We start from the raw sequence: 20201 nt of genomic DNA, 5'->3' as shown, positions 1-20201 counted from the left end.
TCACTCGCCGATGTCCACAACCCATCATAGGTTGGCACTGTGGGTTTGGATGACACACCAGCCCATCATGGGTTGAACAACCCCAAGAACAAGCCATGGATTGTTAGGGCGGCTTGTTGCCCATGCACAAGCCACCCTGCAGGAATTGGTCCAGGTTCGCATAACACAACAAGCTTCTCTGTGAGCCCCGGCCAAAGGAAGCGAGGCGGGTGGCTACTAGGAGGAGGGCTTTTTCTGCTGTGGTACCCCAGCTCTGGAATGAGCTCCCTGGTGAGGTTCGCCTGGCACCTACATTGTATTCCTTTCGGTGCCAGGTGAAGACCTTTTTATTTCCCCAGGCATTTTAGCATTTTAGCTTTCTAAACTTTTAGCTTTGCTGTTTTAAATTTGTATTTTAAACTCCTGCACTGCTGCTAGGTTTTATTGTGGTTGTATTGTTATATTGTGGTTTTAATGTTCTATATATTTTAAATTGTTTTATTGTGTGCTGTTTGGTTTTAATTTTTGTGAACTGCCCAGAGAGCTTCGGCTATTGGGCGGTATAGAAATGAAATGAATGAATGAATAAATAAATAAATAATAAACAACCCATCGTGGCTTGTCACCCACGATGGGTTGCCGTGTTGTGTGAACCCGGTCAATGAAACACTCCTGGATGAGCCAATAGTCCCTTCAGTGAAAGCAGGGGTGCAGAACCTCTTTCAGCCTGAGGGCCAAATTTCATTTTGGAGGAGCTCTTAGGGCCACGCTCCAATGGTAGGCAGGGCCAAAGGCAAAAGGGGTGGGGCCCAAAATACCTAAGTCCCAAAGGAGGCATTTCAACCTTTTAGAAAGGGGAAAGGACTACACAAAGGCCAAGAAATCACTGAATGATTGGTAGTCGAGGGAAAGGGGTGGGGCCAAGGGAAGGTGGCGTGGCCTAGGGGGCCAGACTAGGTTTTCAGGAGGGCTGCATCTGGCCCCTGGGTGTAAGGTTCTGCACCCCAGAATTAAATCAAAATGGGCACTGAAAAAATGGGAGGAAACTGAGAAAGCAAGAGTTCTGCAACTAGTGAAATTTGGTGGTGGCCTTGTTTAGGATGAGCCAACTGAAGGAAAAGTGTGGACAGATGCAACAGCTCAGTCATCTGACTAAGGCCAGAGTTACGGGTGCCGAGAGATTATAACAAGTGATCCCCCTTTGTAGTCTAAACCACTCTAAACAAACTTCAAGTGGTACAAAATATGGCAGCCAAGTTGGTCTCTGGGACATCCTGTGGAGACCATATTACACCAACTTTAAAATCATTACACTGGCCGACAATTTGTTTCCAAGCAAAATATAAAGTGCTGGTTTTTACCTTTAAGGCCTTGCATGGTCTAGGTCCAAGGTACCTTAGGGAGCGCCTTCTCCCCTACGCCCCAGTCCACCACCTAAGGTCCTCTGAGGGTTATCTGTTGAGGCTTCCTAATGTGAGATTGGCAGCCACATGCAAGAAGTCCTCTTCCTTTGCTGCCCCTCAGTTGTGGAACAACCTGCCGGTTGAAATGCACCTGCTGACCTCTTTGAAGGTTTTTAAGTGGGCATTAAAGACTCTACTATTCCGGCAGGCCTCGCCTTTTTAGAACCCTGGTTCCTTTTGCTGAATTTTGTATGCTGTTTTTAAGCTGTGCTGTTTTAAGCTGTGTTTTATTGTTGGATTGTTATTTTTACTTTTTTTGTTAAATTTTTAGTTCAAAGTTGTTTTTAGTTCTATGTTGTTGGTATATATTGTCCATATGCTTTTATGTAAATGGCTTTTAAACTGTTTACAAAAGTTAAAACATTAAAATGCAATACAAACAGCCCAGAGAGCTTCGTCTATGGGGTGGTATAGAAATGTAATACATACATACATACATAAACAAACACACCACCCTAGGCACCTTTGGCTGACCGAACGAGTGTCCAGGTGTTCGAGGATATAGCCAGAGACACAAATGTTGAGTCAAAAGCATCCATTTTATTAGGGCATAATGGATGTGTCTACAGGCATCAGAAGCGATGCAGAGCTGCAGTGCACAGCCGTCAGGCAGGGGCTGCCTTACGCAGGTGGGGAAGCCAAGGGAGGCCTGGGGGACTAAGCATGGAGGAGGAGGGATTGAAGAGAAGCCAGTGCTGGAGACAGAAGGATCTTTGACTGCAGGCCCCAAGGAACATCAGGGAAGGTACCCCAGGGGGCACCATGGGGGTGAGGAGCGGAGGTGACACTGTTCCACCAGGGAAAGAATATTGAAGATATTCTTCAATATTCAGGGAAAGAATATTGAAGAGACCGGCAGGGGACATTCCAGAGGCACAAGGGGTTGCTCCACGGGCTCTACTCAGTGTTGACCTCGGAAAGGGGATCAGCAGAGTTCCCTCCGGCTTTGCCCACGGCATCGTTGCTCACGGGCAAATATCCCGCGCCAGGGAACAGCTCGCTGACACGGCAGATGCTTTCACGATAGCTGGGCTTGAAATGCTCCACAGCATCCTTGGAAAACCCGGCCCACTCCTGCAGAAACAAAAGCCATGTTGGCAAGAAGGACATGTCCTCTCCCATCCCACAGATTCCCTCCTGTGTGTTTCCCAGCCGCCTGGACTGTCATTTTCTTGGTAGAAAGGTGGGGTACAAATGAAATCAATAAGTGTGCCTTTGCTCTGCCCTGAGCCCCTTTCTCCCTTTGCCAAAGCTACCTGGTTTCAATGACCCAGAAGCCAGAGGCCAGATGGAGCCCAACTCATGGTGCACTGAGACCCAGTCTCTTTGTCCCACCCACAGCACCAGTCCAGGTGGTATGCTTGCAAAACTGGGTTTCTGCAAGAACTGTGACTTAGGCTAAAGCCCGGGCTCAAAGTGGCAAAGTCTCCAAATAGGACATCTGTCCTTTCTCTGAGCTGCTTCTGATGTCTGGCCCTCCTGACAACCTGGCATAATGTCAGCAATCGGTTTTCTTTTTTAAACTATACTTTTTGTGGGAAGACTGAAGTGGGTTTCTAGTTCCCCATTACTTACTCCCATGGAAGTTCGAACCAGAGCTCAATCAGTGAATGTAACAAGAAACAGGTCTATATGCCCCCTGACTGGAGAGAATTGCTGTGGATCTCAAAGAGGACAGTTGTGAAGACAGATGATGTCTCTGCCCCCAACCTGGTGCCTTGCAGATGTTTTGGACTACAATGCCCAAGATTCCTGAACATAGGCCATGTTGCTGGGGCTGCTGGGAGTTGAAGCCCAAACACCTGGAGGGCACCAGGTTGGGGAAATTGGTGATATGGGATAGGCTGAAGTTTATTTTGGGATGAGCTTTGGGATAAGGAGTTGTGAACTAGTACCCAACTTCGGTCTTGTTCATTTCTGTGCATATGTATTGCAACCCCCCCTGCCCCCATATTGCAAAACCCCCCAACAACCTGTGGTTGAAATACAGAATGAGCTACAAGTCCATGTAGAAATTAAAGGAGCAGTATGTTTTCTGCTTTGCACTTCCACAGAAGCACCACTGTTTCTTCTGAACTCACTGTCACGAGCGCTCCCACTTTCTAAGAATTGGTGTCTAGTGGACGGCAGCTCGTGCATGCAGAGCCAGGGGCAGGACTGGAGTGAAGCTTCCCAAACCACAGGGCAATAAAGTGCAAGCCCTGAGGCCAAATGCAGGACCTTTACATTCCGGATGAGGAACACTGGAGGGAGCCTCACACAACCTGCGTTGGCTTTGATCCTCCCATCGTAGGAAGTTAGCCTAAACCCCTTGAAAGCTTGAAAAGTGAGAGATTTGCATCATCCCTACATGGGGCCGAATCTCTGGCCCAGTAGAGAAATCCATACGCAACAGTCTTACCGAGAAATTGCCTTGGTATGCAGTGAAGAGGTCTTCAAATTTCTTGCTGGGGCTGGGGATTCTGGGCATCAGGACCGGCCGCATCCTGGGGGGAAGTTACACTGGTTAGAGGGAGAGTCAGGGCCGGTGTCAAGGGTAGGCATGGCTGGGACCCTGCCAAGGGCCCACACCCCAGCAGGGGCCCACTGGCAAGAGCCCCCCGGATGTGCTGCTCCTCCTCACCACTGCAGCCCCGACTTGTTCCCCTGCCTCTCGCTCTGGCCCAGGCAACAACAGTGGTGGGAAAGAGGAGCAGGAAGTGCTCTTGCCAACCTGCCCCCTAGCTCTCTGCCTTTCAGGGAAGTAAGTGGCAGCAAGGAGGAGAAAGAGGGGCAGGAGCAAGAGCAGCTGCAGACAATGGTGCCAGAAGGCAGGCGCACTGAGGGAGGGGGCCCAGGGAGGGGCCTCGCACAAGGGCCCTCAAAACCCAGAGCCCGCACTGGGCGGAGCAGCTCTGGGGCTCTTTTCTCTATTGCATCTAGAGATCTCTTGCCCAGATATGCAGAGGCCTCTCCTGCGCATGGGAGCTAGCGGAAGCTCCTTGGCTGGAGACCCAAGCCAGTGATTGCCCCAGTGAGATGGCCCTCTCGATCCTTCCGGGGGAGCAGCCTTCTCTGCACTCGTCCACCAGAGTTGGTCCTGGCCGTTCAGTGAAGCGACGGCCTGTGCTCCGTCACACGGCCTGGACTGGTATTCAGTCCATGTTGGGATGCATGTGGAAAAAGTGACTGCATCATGGACTGAACGCCATTCTGGCTGAGCAAGGATAGAGCACGTGGGCTGCTAGCTGTGAAGCTGCTGCCCTGCAGGGACCAATCTGGGGGGCTCGTGAACCAGCCTGTGGTTTGCAGTAAGACCACCCAGAATGAGCATTCTTTTTGAGGTGCGCTATCTTGTAAGGCTTGCATGTTTTCAACCATTCCACTCTCCTAGCATCCGAACGGTTCTCATGCTAGGAGAGTAGAACGGTCTCCCATGGAGAGGTCTGGACCTCCTATGGTCTGGGTGCTGGTCTTCCTGGATGATGGACAATGCGGCCAGTTCCTCCATTGCTCACATCAAACCCAGGCAACTAATGGGCTGGGCAACTAATGGCTTCTGGGACAAGTGTGGGTCTAGATGAGCACCACCTGTCACTCACCACCACCACCACCACCACCACTCTTCCGTCTCAGAACTCCACTTCCCGCTGAACCATTTTCAGAGGGAAGAGAAAGGCAGAGGCGGGGGGTGGCTGGCCTGGCTGGCAAACCATGCTGGGGCAGGGCTGGGTCTCCCTCCCTGGCCTTTGCCCCACAGGGCCCTCCTGGAGCAAAGTCAGCTCCCCCCCCCCCCAGTCTGTTCTGATTGCTCAGCTCACCTTTCCATTAAGATCAGGGCCCCGAGGAACAGGCCCAGCACCACGAACAAACCTATGAAGGGTACGACATACTGGACCCAGAACGACACAGGGGACGGTGCTTCTGCAAGGGGGAAAGCAGAGTGAGCAGCCAGGGCTGGCTGGGGGATACGTGGCTCAACCACACTATAAGCGAGAAGGATCTTGGAATTGTTGTCGATCACAAGCTGAATATGAGCCAACAATGTGATGTGGCTGCAAAAAAGGCAAATGCTATTTTGGGCTTCATTAATAGAAGCATAGCTTCCAAATCCCGGGAAGTACTAGTTCCCCTCTACTCAGCACTGGTTAGGCCTCATCTGGAGTACTGTGTCCAGTTCTGGGCACCACACTTTAAGAAGGATGCAGACAAACTGGAGAGGGTTCAGAGGAGGGCAACAAAGATGATCAGGGGACTGGAAACAAAGCCCTAGGAGGAGAGGCTGAAAGAACTGGGCATGTTTAGCCTGGAGAAGAGAAGACTGAGGGGAGATATGATAGTACTCTTCAAGTACTTGAAAGGTTGTCACAGAGAAGAAGGCCAGGATCTCTTCTTGATCGTCCCAGAGTGCAGGACACGGAATAATGGGCTCAAGTGACAGGAAGCCAGATTCCGGCTGAACATCAGGAGAAACTTCCTGACTGTGAGAACAATATGACAATGGAACCAATTGCCTGGGGAAGTGGTGGGCTCTCCCACACTGGAGGCGTTCAAGACAAGGCTGGACAGCCACCTGTCAGGGATGCTCTGACTTGGATTCCTGCATTGAGCAGGGGGTTGGACTCGATGGCCTTGTAGGCCCCTTGCAACTCCGCTATTCTATGATTCTGTGATCTATGATTCTATAAGTATGACCCAGAGAGAGGCAGAGAGAGAAAGAGAGAGGGGGGGGGACAACCTCATGTGGTGGTGTCTTCCCCTATCCTGGTCATTCATTCATTCAGGATCTAGCAAACAAACATTACTAACCATGGTCAAGTCAAACCATATGCCAGCTTTCCCCAGCCAGATGTGTTGGACTACATAGCTGGCTGGGGGATTCTGGGAGTTGTAGTCCAACACATGTGGAAGACACCAGGATGGAGAAGGCGGCTTTGTGCAGCAGGTTGCCTCTCACCATCCCTGTCATGTTGGCTAATAGACTGTGAAGACTGCTGGGTCAGGGACAGTGTTTCCTCTGCCTTCTGCGCGGCATATTGCACCACGCTCAGCAGCTGCTAAAACAGGAGTCCTCCTTTTGCTACTGAAATGTCTCTCAGATCTTTTCTGCAAGGATGCCATGCACGCTTGACTCTGCTTTCACCAACATGAGCATAAATCAACATATTTCTAGTCCCCACTCAGCCACGACGCTCACTGGGTGACTTTGGGCCTGTCACTGACTCTCATCCTAACCTACCTCACAGGGTTGGTGTGAGAATAAAATGGAGAAAGAGGGGGATTACGTACACTGCCTTGGGCTTCTTGGAGGAAAGATGGGACGTAAAAGTTAATAACAACAGCTACTACTTCTTCTGCTACGGTCCCCAGCGCAAATGATGGGGCAGAAAACACTGGGGCTGTGTCTGACCAGAGGTATCGTTTCTGGGAGCCAGGTAGGTCCCACCAGCTTTGTGCCTGGGAAAATATGGTCCAACAGTTTGCCTCTCCTATTGGCTGCTTAGAGCCCAGTGCATCTGGGGCTGAACGTCTCCCTGCAGCTGCCAGTAGAGGGATGGGATATGGTGGGATGTTAGCATAAAAAACCCTTAAAAGGTCCACAAGGCCTTCTGTGGTGTGGAAGGTGTGCTGCAACTCTGCAGGCAGCAAAAAGGAGAAAAGCTAGAAGAATCCCATCTGGAAGCGCCAGGGGGCTCAAAAGATGGAGCTTAAGAGCTGCATGCCCCACAGTGCCCAGCAGACGGCGATAGCGCTTGCCACTGACGAGTCGCCGTCTGCTCTTGAACTGTGGGCGATTCCTCCCTTTGAGGCAGACTTCCCCAACCCGGCATGCTCCGGACGTGTTGGAATATGACTCCCATCATCCCCATTCGACATGGGAGTTGCAATCCAACACAACCAGGGGGCACCAGGTTGGGGAAGTATGCTTCTAAACAGTTGCTTAATATTTGGCCCTCCAGCAAGGTGGGGCTCCGGAAATGCTCACAACCTTCTCCAAAGTGTCTCCCCCTTCCTTGTTCTTCTCCCCCCATGGGAGAAGTAATCTCCAATGCAGATTCTAGTTCCCAATATTTTTAATCTGCATTTTGTAAGATGCGTAGAAGGGTTTCAAGCGGGTATAAATACAGTATCTCTTGTATGGGAACAAGCATGGGTTTTGTTTCTAAATAAAAATAAAAATAAGCGTTGGTCTATTACTGTTCCCTTCTTTGCTAAATGATGCCAATAATACTGTGAACCATAAGCCCAGCAAGTAACACATTTTTGTGCTAATTTTGACCGATCTTGTTAATTAATACTAACATTAATATTAATACTAATATTAAATAATAATTTTGACCAATCTTGTTGCCTCGGCAGGCGATTCTGTCGAAGCCCTGGCCGATCTCTGGAATGGAGAAATGACCAGGGCCACAGACACAATCGCTCCTGAGCGTCCTCGCTCACGAAGTGGAGCTGCAGCAGCACCCTGGTTTTCTAGGGAGCTGGCAGTGATGAAACGAGTGAGAGGACGACTGGAGCAACGTTGGCAGAAAACTCGGAGTGAATCCGATCGAACACGGGCTAGAGCCTATTTGAAGGCCTACTCTGTGGCAATACGGGCAGCAAAGAAAATATGTTTTTCTGCCACTATTGTGTCTGCAAAGAGCTGTGCAGCGGAGCTGTTTCGAGTGGTTAGGGGTCTTTTACACGCTAGCCCGCAAGAGGATAATTTAAACCCCTTGACAGCCCACTGTGAACAATTTGCTCAGCACTTTGCAGACAAAATCGCTCGGATCCACTCTGACTTGGACGCTATAGTTGCTACAGACTCAGAGGACGTAACTTTGGCCCCTGCTTGTCCAGTGTTGTTGGATACTTTTCAATTTGTACAGCCTGAGGATGTGGACAGGATCCTTGGAGAGGTGAGAGCCACCACGTGTGTTCTAGATCCTTGCCCTTCCTGGCTCATAAAAGCAGCCAGAGGTGGACTGGGCGAGTGGGTAAGGGAGTGGTTAATGCCTCCCTTAGGCAAGGCAGAATTGCAGCCTGCTTGAAGGAGGCGGTGGTGAGACCTTTGTTAAAAAAGCCCTCCCTGAACCCCACCATATTGGATAATTATCGGCCAGTCTCCAATATTCCATTTCTGGGCAAGATATTGGAGCATGTGGTAGCCTCCCAACTCCAGAGATTCTTGGATGAGACAGATTAGCTAGATCCATTTCAATCTGGCTTCAGACCCGGGTATGGGACAGAAACAGCTTTGGTCGCCTTGGTGGATGACCTACACCGGGAACTAGACAGGGGGAGTGTGTCCCTGTTGGTTCTGCTGGACCTCTCAGCAGCTTTTGATAGCATCAACCATGGTATCCTTCTGGGCCGCCTCGCTGGGATGGGACTTGGAAGCACTGTTTTACAGTGGCTCCATTCCTTCTTGGAGGGGCGGACCCAGAAGGTGGTGCTGGGAGACTCCTGTTCGACTCCCTGGTCATTGGCTTGTGGGGTCCCTCAGGGTTCTGTTTTGTCCCCCATGCTATTTAACATATACATGAAACCACTGGGGGAGGTTGTCCAGAGTTTTGGGGTTCGGTGTCACCAGTACGCTGATGACACCCAACTCTACTTTTCCTTTCCATCTAATTCCAAGGAAGCTGTTGGGGTGCTGAACTGGTGTCTGGCCGCAGTAATGGACCGGAAGGGGGCAAACAAATTGAAGCTTAATCCAAACAAGACAGAGGTGCTCGTGGTCAGTCGAAAGGTAGATCGGGAATAGGGATACAGCTTGTGCTGGATGGGGTTACACTCCCCCTGAAGACACAGGTTCGCAGCTTGGGTGTACTTCTGGATTCAGCCCTGAGCCTGGATGGCCAGGAGTGCATTTGCACAGTTAAAGCGAGTGCGCCAGTTGCGCCCATTCCTTGAGATGTCTGACTTGGCCACAGTGACACATGCCTTAGTTACATCCCGTTTGGATTACTGTAACACACTCTACGTGGGGCTGCCTCAGAAGAGTGTTCGGAAACTTCAGCTGGTTCAAAGAACTGTGGCCAGACTGCTGACTGGGGCTGGTTACAGGCAGCATACAACTCCCCTGTTAAAACAGCTTCACTGGCTCCCAGTCTGTTTCCGGGCACAATTCCAAGTGCTGGTTATGTCCTATAAAGCCCTATACGGCTCGGGTCCAGATTATCTGAAAGACCTTATTCTCCCTTATGAACCTACTCGTGCCCTGAGATCTTCAGGGAAAGCCCTTCTCGCCATCCCGCCATCATCACAGGCACGCCTGGTGGGAACGCAGGAGAGGGCCTTCTCGGTGGCTGCCCCAAGGCTCTGGAACTCCCTTCCCAGGGAGGCGAGAGTGGCACCCTCCTTGATATGTTTTCGCAGGCATGCAAAAGCTTTTTTGTTCCAGCAGGCCTTTGGGGATAACTAGTCTGGACCTGGGAAAATGCGACGTATGGATACCATTTTTGTTGTTCTGGTTGTCTTTTAATGTTTTAATATCTTTATAATTTTAATATTGATGATTTAATGATATTTTTAACTTTTATACAGTTGTATTTATATTTCTATTTATAGGTTTTAATTGTAGCAGTTTTAACGTTGTAAGGCCGCCTTGACTCCCAGTATTGGGGAAAAGGCGGGATATAAATAAATATAATAATAATAATAATAATAATAATAATACAGATATTCAAATATTAACTGCTATTTTGGCTAATAGACTTCAAGAAGTTATTACAACATTGCTTCGAGCAGATCAGATGGGATTTATCCAACGTAGGCAGGGGGCTGATACTCTTAGACTAGTCGTTGATTTGATTGCTTTAAACAGTGATAGAATGGCCCAGCCACCATCATTTCTTTGGACAATGACAAAATTTATTGGCCATTTAATTTTGCCACTCTGACTAAATCTGACTTTCCTTTAGAACTTTTGAAGTGGGTCGGAACTTTATATTCATTTCCAAGAGCCAGAGTTACTAATGGTCTTTTTCAGCTTTTTTTCTATTTGAGAGAGGAACCAGATAGAGATGACCACTTTCTCCTTTGATATTTGACTTATGTTTGGAACTTCTGGCTTCTGCAATTAAACAGAATGATAATATTCATAGCTTTGTGCATGCCTGTTTAAAATTTAAAATAATTCTTTATGCTGATGATCTTTTATTGTTTATTTCTGAACTCCAGTCATCTGTGCTGGTTTTGATGCAGCTAATGAATATTTTGGTAATTTGGCTATTCAATGAATGGGTCAAAATCCAAACTGATGTTAATTGGAGATACCACGTCTTGTGTAGAGTATTAGCAGATTGGCAATTTTCATGGTGCCCAAATATTATTACTTATTTTGGAATTCTTATTCCCAGAAATATATCTCAAATGATTAAACTTACTTTAAATAAACTGATTAATTAAATTTCTTGTATTTAGATAGATGGGCATCTTTACAGCTGAGCTTGTAGGGTAATATAAATACACTCAAGATGAATACTGTATCTCAGATTGTTTATGTTATATATGGGACTCCTTTACTATACCTGGCAAATATTTTCAGAAAATCAATGGTTTGTTTCATGAATTTTGCAGGGATTCCTCTTTGCCACAATTATCCTTGAAAAGGATGCAACTTCCAATTAAAGAAGGTGGATTTGGTGTTCCAGATCTTGCTTTTTTTCATTGGGCTTACTGTACCTGTTGACTTGTACTGAATTTTGGTCTTCGGCCTTGGTCAGTTTTGGAATCTTATTGTCTGGTTCCTCTCTCTAAATGGATGGCATTAGGCTCTAGGCATTCAAGAATGAACAGGGTTCCTCCCACAGTTTCTACTGTTAGAGATGTGTGGCATATAATCTCACGTCAATTACACTTTGATGCTTTTTCTCATGCTAAATTGACGTTACAGGGCGTCCAGATCTAAAAATTGGTATGAAAATTTTTTGTAGTGGACATATAAGGTGATTTCTGCTTTGGATCAACCGCAGGGTGCTGACTATGAGTTCTTGTCGTTCTCTGTCCTGCATGCCAAATATGATTTGCCAGCTATGGCTGAATGGCAATACTTGCAATTGCAGCATTTGTTAGTATCTGGGTTTGGCCTGGCCACTTTTTAGCATCAGACTCTCTGTACTTATTAGAAGTACTTACTGAAGCTGGTCAGGCACAGCAACACATGATCTATGTCTATAAATACTTGTCACTGGTGAATAAGTACGATATACAGGGTTCTAAGCAGCAATGGAATAGGGAATGGGATTGTCCCATTTTGCTTAATCAATGAATCATCACTTTGGCATCTATACTTGTCGCATCTATGGATCTTAGGTTGTTCAGCAAAAACTTTTGTTTTGTGTCTATTGGATGCCGCAATTTCTCTTTAATAAGGGTTTGTCTAATTTGGTTAATTGCTGGCAGTACACTGCAGCTAATGCTTCTTTTAAACGTATGTTTTGGCAATATCCAGTAGTTGCTTCTTTTGGAGAAGACGTTATTATATGGATAAATGTTTTATTGGAACAGTCTTTAATATTCGTTGATGTACATGCTCTTTTAAATTATCTACCTGCTTCTTGGAAATTACTGAATGGTCAGCATAAATGGATTTTCTGTGCTCTTTTAACAGCGAAAAGGCTGATATTACAACACTGGAAGGATAAACGCTCACCACCTATAATGGAATGCACTGAGGATCTTGCAATGCTTTCGGTATTTGAACAGGTGGTGTATAGACACCACTTTTGAATGGATATTTATTTGGGTATCTGGTGCACTTTTCTTGAGGCTTATGTATAATTACTAGAAAGTTGTTTCTTCATATATATGCATTTCATATGTATTTATTGATATGGATATATACAAATTTATGTACATATATAATTATCTTCTTTCTTTCTTTCTAAATTTGGTTAAAATTTTACAATAAAAAATGAATTAAAAGCAAAACCAAACAAATAGGGACGGTGATGCATGGCTTTCACACACAGGTCATAATCACACACACACCTCTGCTGCCTTGGTTCTGTTGCACCCTTACTTGCAACTCCTCCTTTACCCTCTCCACCCCCTTATGACATGCCTAGATTTGGGTCTCTCTCATGCATGTGCACTTGCGCGCGCTCTCCCTCACAACCTGACACATTGGCTGCAGAGCTGTTGCTGCTGCTGCATCGGGGGCAGACGGGTGGCTGCCAGCAGCAAGCAGCCCTGTGGCCACTCAGCCAGCCCCCGTGGTTAACACCGGCCCTGTGTCACACTCCTTCATGGGTACCACCCAGCTTGAGAACAAGGCACCCTCCGCACACCAACACGTTGCCTCTGAATTATGAGAGCGGATGGTGAGGAGAAGGAGGGTGCAAACAGGGCCTGGCTAGCTGGCTGTCTCCCAAGTGCAGAAGTGCTTGCTTGCGTGCCACCCTGGCTTTGCCTCTTATGACTGAACCCTCTCCAAAAGGCCTTCCATACCTTTCCCCCAGGTGACAGGGCCGGCCTCCTCACTCCAAAGGTCCGTGGTCCCACATCCTAAGTGGATCTTGCTGCGGACGTAGAAGGTGTAGACTTTGCTGGGGTCCACGCTGGGTACAGTGAACTCCGTCCGTTCTGTTTTCTGGTGCTGGGGGGCATGTGGGAGAGGTGAGTAAGAATGTGCAGTGCTCCTCTGCTCCTCCAGCAGCCAGCCTGATGTACACCCGAGGCCTCCACCCCACTGCTTGCGTCCCAAGTGGGGTGTGAGAAGGGACCTGGCCAGGGCGTTAGGGGTCCTAGCCAAGTCGGCAGCATCCCTTCGTTATCTCGGATCAGAGACAACATGGGGATTCCTCTCCCCCACCTCCAGGCTGGGAGGAGGGGCCCACAGAGCTGGCTCCACCCTCCACAGGCTACATTGGGCACCTCTGTGGGCGGGTTGGAGCGTGCCCTCCCCTGCGACAGCAGCTACACCACAGCCCTGGGCTAGGCAACCTTTTGGGGCCTGTGGGCACACTGGGCAATTTGAGGAACCGTCCTGGGCACCAGCACAAAACAGGTGCGTTGTAGGGGAAGGCATGGGCCTGCAGCCGCCCTCCATCTTCATTTCCTAAGAACGCCTCTGAGCCCCACGCATGGCTCCGGGGCACTCATGGGGAAAGAAGATGGGAGCAGCTGGAGGCGCCCACTTCATTTATTTATTACATTTTTATACTGCTCAGTAGCCAAAGCACTTTGCTTTGAAGTCATCCCAGCTGTCAGTAAGGAATGTTGTTATTTAAAGTTAAAAAAAAAGAAGATAAAGTGGGAGCAGGTCGGGCACCTCAGCGGTGCCAAGGAAGCAATCCGAGGGCACACAGGTGCCCACGGTGGCCGCATTCCCTATAGAGCTCCTCAGCCAGCATATCTTATAGTATAGGAATGCACTGTAGATGTCTTCATGTGACTGCTGTGTTTTCTGTACTGCTTTTTTCTTTGCTTAGATCTAGTACAGAGGAAATGAAAGCTGCTTCTCAGAAATACTCAGTTCCATCCATTGGGTTACAATCAGAAGTTCCCTGCTGATCTGGAAGAAAAGGCAAGGAGCATAGAGGTCGCAGAGAGGAACTATTCGCCATGCCAGCCTCATCCTGACGCCTCCTCTCGAGGCATCAGCAAGTGCTGGACACCAAGAGGCGAGCACCACCCCACAGGGCTCAGCGCCGGGAGTGCCGTTGGTGAACCCGCTCTCTGCTGCGCTCTCTGTGAGAGTGGTGGGAGGGAGGAAGAGACCCCCGTGCACTCCTCCGAAGCTCGCCAGTCCCCGCACAACTTCACCAACTGCAGGAACAGCCGTACCATCCAGTCAGTGTCCTTGTTGCTCTTGTACTTGACGGCATACTCCAGGCAGGATGGCGGCCTGTATGAGGAGCTCCAGGCGAGCAGCAGCTGGTTGTTGCTTATGTTCTGGAGGGAGAGGTTAAAGGGTGGATCTGGTTTCACTGGAGGAGAGAAATTGGGAAGAAGCTGGTTGGGTTTTTTTTTTTACAAAAAAACAGGTCTTTTGTAAAGCGAATGGGTCTTGATTGCCCATGCAAGTTCAAGCCACTCCCAAATACTTTGCTTCACAACAAGGAGCAATATATTGTTGGTGGGAAAACTCCCCCCAGCCCAGCTACTGTGGGGACTGCAGCTTAGCTCAGAGGGGACAGAGGACTCTGAACCAGGGCAGGGGACAGATGACGCCAGCATCCCTGCTATCAAAAGTGCTGGCACCGCGTCCCGGGGAGCCCTGGCTCCACTATGCCACTGGGCATACAGCGCTGTACCTCTCCCGCTCAGACCACCCCAGCTTTCCAGGAGCAGAACGCTTCTGGAATCAGATTCACAGCAGGGCCAACCACATATGAACCCCAACATGCAGCCACGTGGACAAGATCAGCGCAGGCGCTGGGGGGCGGGGGCAGGTCTGGCTGTCGCCTGGGCTGAACTACACTGTAAGTCAGGGGCTTTATTTCATCTTCATAAACAGCAGATGAGATGTTTGGACTGTACTACTTCGGGGGGGGGGGTGTCTCCCAAAGTAGAACTGCCAGCAGCCAGTCTCCAGTACCATACTTCCAGCACCATCAGTCCTCCAGTCCCCCAGCAAACCACACCAACAAAACCCTGTGGATCCAGGGCACCTCTAGGCCTTGGGGCTCCAACCTGGTGCCCGGGGGCACTGATGTGCCCACAGACACCTCTCTTGGCCCCCACCCACCTCTCTGTCCCATATGATTTCTATTTTATTTCTTAAGATTTTTTGTAATAAAAAAATAACTGGGAGGCTGGCCCGTTGCAAAGCAAAGGCCTGCCCTCCAGCGCCATCTTTATCTGGGTTTGAAAGGGTGGTCTTGTGCTTTGGAGCTCAGCCCCCACCTTGGCCTTGGACTTAGGTTGTTGGGCAAGCGACTTTTCTTTCAGTCTCACCAGTTTGGCTTCTAGGAAACTGGTATTTTGTGACTGGCCATGAATGGGCAAGCCACCCTGTGGCAGCCATTTTGTGAGAGTGCCCACAAAACTCCCTCAAAATTCCAAATGTACCCACTTGCCCCAAAAGGCTGGGGACCCCATCCCAGACTGGACAATGTTAGCAGACTCCACAGGCTAACTGGATCCAGTCAGGTCAGCACCCAAGTCAGTTCTTTGGTCTGACCAATTCCTCTCACCGAGCAGCTGCGCGGACACCCAAGCTGTACTCACTCTCCTTGTCTGCTTGGACTGGGAACTAGACCCCCACCTGTGATCTACTGGAGCTTGGCCATGGCCTGACAGGATTACAGGTAGGGGATCACAAAACAGAATAAAAAGAAAAGTTGCTGCAGGTGGAGAAGTAGGGTTTTAGGGAGAAGAGTTCTAATCTAGCCTCCTTGATAAGCTCATTTTCTAGGTGTGGGGATTTTTTGAATATGGAGAAGCATTCAATATTGTGAGCCCCAACATGTAATCTGAAGTGGTACAGCTTTACCTCCTCATCTGCAGTTGGAGAGAACAATGCCTGGGTAATACCAGCTTTTGTCCCGGCTTACTGTCTGTCAACATGCCACGTGGGTCAACTCTCATTCTCTTTTTCTGGGGCAGAATTTTGCAGTTGGGGAAAATACTCAACTGAGAAGCAGGGTGCAGGTGGAGGCAGGGTTTGCTCAAATGAAACACCATAACCTTTGGGAATTCAAGGTAGAGATGTGGCTGCTTCCACACTACACAGCTCTTTAGCACTGTGGAGGCTTGGCTTTTTTTCAACCAACCGGAAGCAGGGTTAAATTGAAGGCTCTTGACAGCACGTAACATAGTGCCATATTATCCTCAGTGCCCTTCCTGTTGGCCTAGATATTATAGGAGACATTATAGAAGGTTCTATGACCTAGACCATTCTATAATGCCTCCTGTAACATTAATTAAAAGATTCCTCCTTAAAAGTGCTGCATATTTTATTGCCTTTTGTAAAGTGCGGCTGAGGAATTCATGAGGAATTGCTCCTTAAATCCACTTAATTAGCTTCTGTACCCTGGTGGGGGCAGGGTGGTGGGAAGAGTTTAATTAATGGCATCCTTTCCATGTTAAAAAATAGCATTAATTCACTAAAAAAAAGGTACAAGAAAATCAAGGAAACCATACATGCTACACACATCCTGCCCTTACAGGGGACAAAAGCTGACTAAAGGCAATTAAGGGATTGCCTCACTAATCTCCCAGCTGTGCTGAACAGGAAACAATAAAAGAGGCAGTACCTGCAAAGAGGAAGCTTTTAATTAAAGGCACAGTACACTTAGAAGCCTCAATACTGCTTTAACTTCACAAAATCTGGCCTAACACAAAAAACACCAGAGTGAGTGCAGTCATGTCATTATTAATAACATAATGGGGATTCCCCATAAAAAGCTAGTGATCAAAGGCTGGCAATCTGCAGAGATCTAGTGTTTCTGGCTGGCAATGGGAAGGCACTACCCCTTACCGCCCCCCCCCCAATTCCACACTTTGTGCTTAAGGCTTGCTGTAGAGTGAGAGTCAAAAAAAGGGAATGTATGTAGAGGGAGAGTAAACAAACAATCAGGGGATTGTTTGGATTCCTAAAATGCTGCGGGGAGCTTGCAGCTTTGGCTGTGAGCCCCAGCAGAGTAGGATGGGGAGTTTGGACCTCAGTCCTCCTGAGTTGTGTGGTTCCCACTTGTGAATGCACTCAACTGGTGGCTCAGGGGAGCAAGAAATCCATACCTCGGTTCAACAGACGCACAGGAGTGGTGGGGATGATCCTACTGAGACTGGCATTGATATACACGTTGAGGTCATTATGCAGGATAATGGGAAGGATCCGGCATCCCACGTTGATACCGTCTCTTTGGAGGTAACTCTCGCACTTCACCATGGGTCCCTTGTTTGTGTACCTAAGCAAAGCCAGAGCCTGGTTGAGCCCTTCTACTCGAGCGGAGAGCTGTGGTGCAGAATCCGATTCTACTGGTCCAACCCTCAGGTTAGAAAGATGCAAATGACACCTGGCAGGTCTGAATCCCAAAGCTATGGCTGAGCCTCTCTCAGTTGAAGGCACAGTTCAGTAAGAGATTGGTATCCCCATGCCTCCCACAGGAGAGAGAATTCTGACAAGCACAGTTTCTCCCAGCACAGTTGGACTATGAGGGGATAAGCTTTTTCTGCTCTGACCTTAACTCTGACAACCATACCAAGCACTGTCCTCCTGTCTCTACCCCTCCCCTTGGGGGAGAGGTGGTGCCCATCACCATGCTAGCACCACGCAGGTGCCCACCACCACACTAGCAATGAGCAGAACCACTCAAGATGATTCTCTCGAATGGCCATGTCACCACCAGGTCCCTGCACTCCTTTCCTCTTCTTCTTCTCCTTTCCTGCACAGGGGGTTGGACTCGATGGTCTCATAGGCCCCTTCCAACTGTACTATTCTGTGATTCTTCCCCCCAGCAGCAGCCCTCATCTCTTGAGGAACTTCCAGACCCACCTGAGGAAGGAGAGTTGGCCATCTCCCTCGCTCCAGTTGGGTCCCCCTGCAGCCTGCCCCAGTGTCCAAGGAGCCTCCCAACAAAATGCAGCACGGCAAGCAGGGGAGGAATTGTCTGAAGCTGTGAGGGCGGTGCACACCAGGTGGATGGGGGCAGGAGGGCAAAGGGCACCTACCAGTAGTACAGCGAGTAGTTGGCCATCGGTATTCGCTTGCTGCCCCAGTCACAGCCCACATAACTGTTACCGTAGACAATGCATTCCACTGCAATGGTAAAGAAGAGGCATGCGCCCCAGGAACTTCAGCAGGATCAAAGAGCTCCCTCCACCCAGGATGTCCCTCCTTGATAAGGGTCTCCCTGTAACAGACTAGGAACTGTGAAGGGCCATAATGCCATGACCACTCCACAGCCACGCCTGCAAGGGAGAGCTTTGCATGGCTGCATGAGCACCGGCAGCCACGCAGTAGGGATCTTGACCCCCCCACCCTGTGCAATCACCACCGAACCTTTCTTGAAAAGCACCCTCTCCTGAAACCCCCACTCCCAGAGCAAGGCTCTCTGTGACCAAGGAGAAGGCAGAGGATGCTGGACCAAGAACCCAGCCCTTTCACAGAAGCAGCCACAAAGGGCCTGGATCCTTGGTTCCACGCTGAAGAATGGCTGATGATCAGGAGTGATGCAACACCATTCTGGCTCCCTTATCTGCTTTACCTTTGCTACCCACCCGCTCCAAGCTGCTTGCATCAGTCACCCCTGCCGGAAAATACTCCTGACAGCAGCATGCCTGTCTGCATGTTGTAAACCTCCCCAAAATGGATAACCCGCTTCTGCTGTTCCATCACAACCCAAGACCGTTCATCTAAAATATTCTCGCAGAGGTCTGGCTTGGGTCAACTTGGGGACAAAACCAAAGAGGCCTCTGCCATTTTGCTGTTTGTTTATTATTTATTTATTTCATGTTTATACTGGCCAATAGCCTGGGCCAGTCACAAAATTAAAACCACAAAAATACAACAGAAAATACAATATAATAGATAAAAACTACAGAATAACAATACAACCCAAGTAAAACCTAGAAGCAGTGCAGATATTTGAAACGCAATAGCAGATTTAAGGTAGCAGAGCTAAACTGGAATGCTAAAATGCAAAAAAAAAGCCTGGGAAAATAAAAAGTCCTTCACCTGGCACTGGAAAGAGTGCAATGTAGGGGCGAACCTCTCTAGGGGTCCCTTCTTCTTGCTGACCACAGCAGTTGGACACCTGTGGACACCACTAGGAAAGTTAAGGATCCACAGCCTTAAGAAATGGCAAATTTGAAGAGCTCGGAAGCTCTTCACAGTGCAGGGCAAGAGAGTATTTCCCCTGCTTGCAGAGAGGGTAGAGGAGCCTGTAGAATGTAGATCACTTTGTGCATTTTCCCACTTAAGGGAGGGAGGTGGAGATCTGGCCTTGGGCAGGTGGAAGTCTGTTTGAGGATGGCTTCGAAGGGAATTTCAAGAAGTAGGCAGGCAGTGTCCTGCCCCCTCTGGAGAATCCTTCTTTGGTGGGCGACCTGAAGTCCCCTGAGCTGAACATCATGGAGGAGCTGCCTGTGCAGAGGGACGCTGAGGCAGATCGGGGGGGGGGGGCAGGGAGGCTGGGCCCAGGCCCTTGGGGGAGATGGCTGTTGGCTCTTCCCCTCAGGATGTAGTTAGCCCCATCTCAGGCTCGGAGGCAAAAACCCAGCAGCTGGCTAGCCCCAGGGAGTGCAGGCTTGGCCAGCTAACAGATGCAGAAGTGCTGGCCTGAGGAATAAGGACTCCTCATGAGTATTTTATTTTTATTTTATTTATTTATTTATTTCTATACCGCCCAATAGCCGAAGCTCTCTGGGCGGTTCACAAAATACTCATAAGCGAGGCTGTGCTGACAAGCAGACCATTCCTCAAGTGGCCCTGATGATGTGCAGCTGTGCTCTGGGTGGGGCTGTGAAGGACATCTGCGTAGGAGGTCCTGGCTTGTACTTTCTCGCTATCTACACCCTTTTCTGGACCTCAGACTGCCTACTGACCTTGTACTGGCCCTGGATAAACCCTTGGAGCTCTGTTCCCATCCCACTGTAAGCAGGACAGCTGGGGTGGAACTTTTCTGGCCTACCCTGCTCTCTTCAGGCAGAGGGAGAATCAATGGAAAGGGTTACCTTGCATCTCGGAGTTGTCCACACTATGCCCACCTGGACCCAAGAAGAGCAGGACAAGCACTAGCAACGCCCCTGGCCTGCAGGAGGCATCCATGGTCATCCTCACAGCCCAGCCATGCAAGAGAGGGAGGTTTTCTGTGCTCATGAGTGGCATCCGTGGAGTGC

The 20201-nt window shown here is 49.1% G+C and overlaps 1 protein-coding gene across 1 annotated transcript; it reads right to left on the bottom strand.

Annotated features, from left to right (window-relative positions):
* Nucleotides 1-1843: 1843 nt before the first annotated feature.
* On the bottom strand, nt 1844-20201 carry IL2RG (interleukin 2 receptor subunit gamma). The gene is made up of 8 exons (XM_084813506.1): nt 20037-20201; nt 18033-18120; nt 17100-17269; nt 14202-14344; nt 12864-13011; nt 5243-5345; nt 3844-3928; nt 1844-2516 (listed from the first exon to the last, which is right to left on the bottom strand). Exons 1-8 carry the CDS (start codon nt 20188-20190, stop codon nt 2340-2342), a joined length of 1068 nt encoding a protein of 355 aa, XP_084669632.1. The 5' UTR covers nt 20191-20201; the 3' UTR covers nt 1844-2339.

The sequence above is a fragment of the Heloderma suspectum genome, chromosome 9 (genome assembly GCF_057233095.1).
Source record: "Heloderma suspectum isolate Gila_16-S chromosome 9, 16-S_ref, whole genome shotgun sequence".
NCBI lineage: Eukaryota > Metazoa > Chordata > Lepidosauria > Squamata > Helodermatidae > Heloderma > Heloderma suspectum.
This window is presented reverse-complemented; position numbering and strand designations above follow the sequence as displayed.

What these genes read in the sequence shown, in the direction of transcription:
- IL2RG (XM_084813506.1), bottom strand. Translation starts at nt 20,190, where the DNA reads ATGCCACTCATGAGCACAGAAAACCTCCCTCTCTTGCATGGCTGGGCT. An exon ending in TGTGCGTCTGTTGAACCGAG is followed by an intron (nt 14,345 to 17,099) that starts GTATGGATTTCT and finishes TCTCTCCTCCAG; the next exon opens with TGAAACCAGATCCACCCTTT. An exon ending in GCCCTGATCTTAATGGAAAG is followed by an intron (nt 3,929 to 5,242) that starts GTGAGCTGAGCA and finishes ACTTCCCCCCAG; the next exon opens with GATGCGGCCGGTCCTGATGC.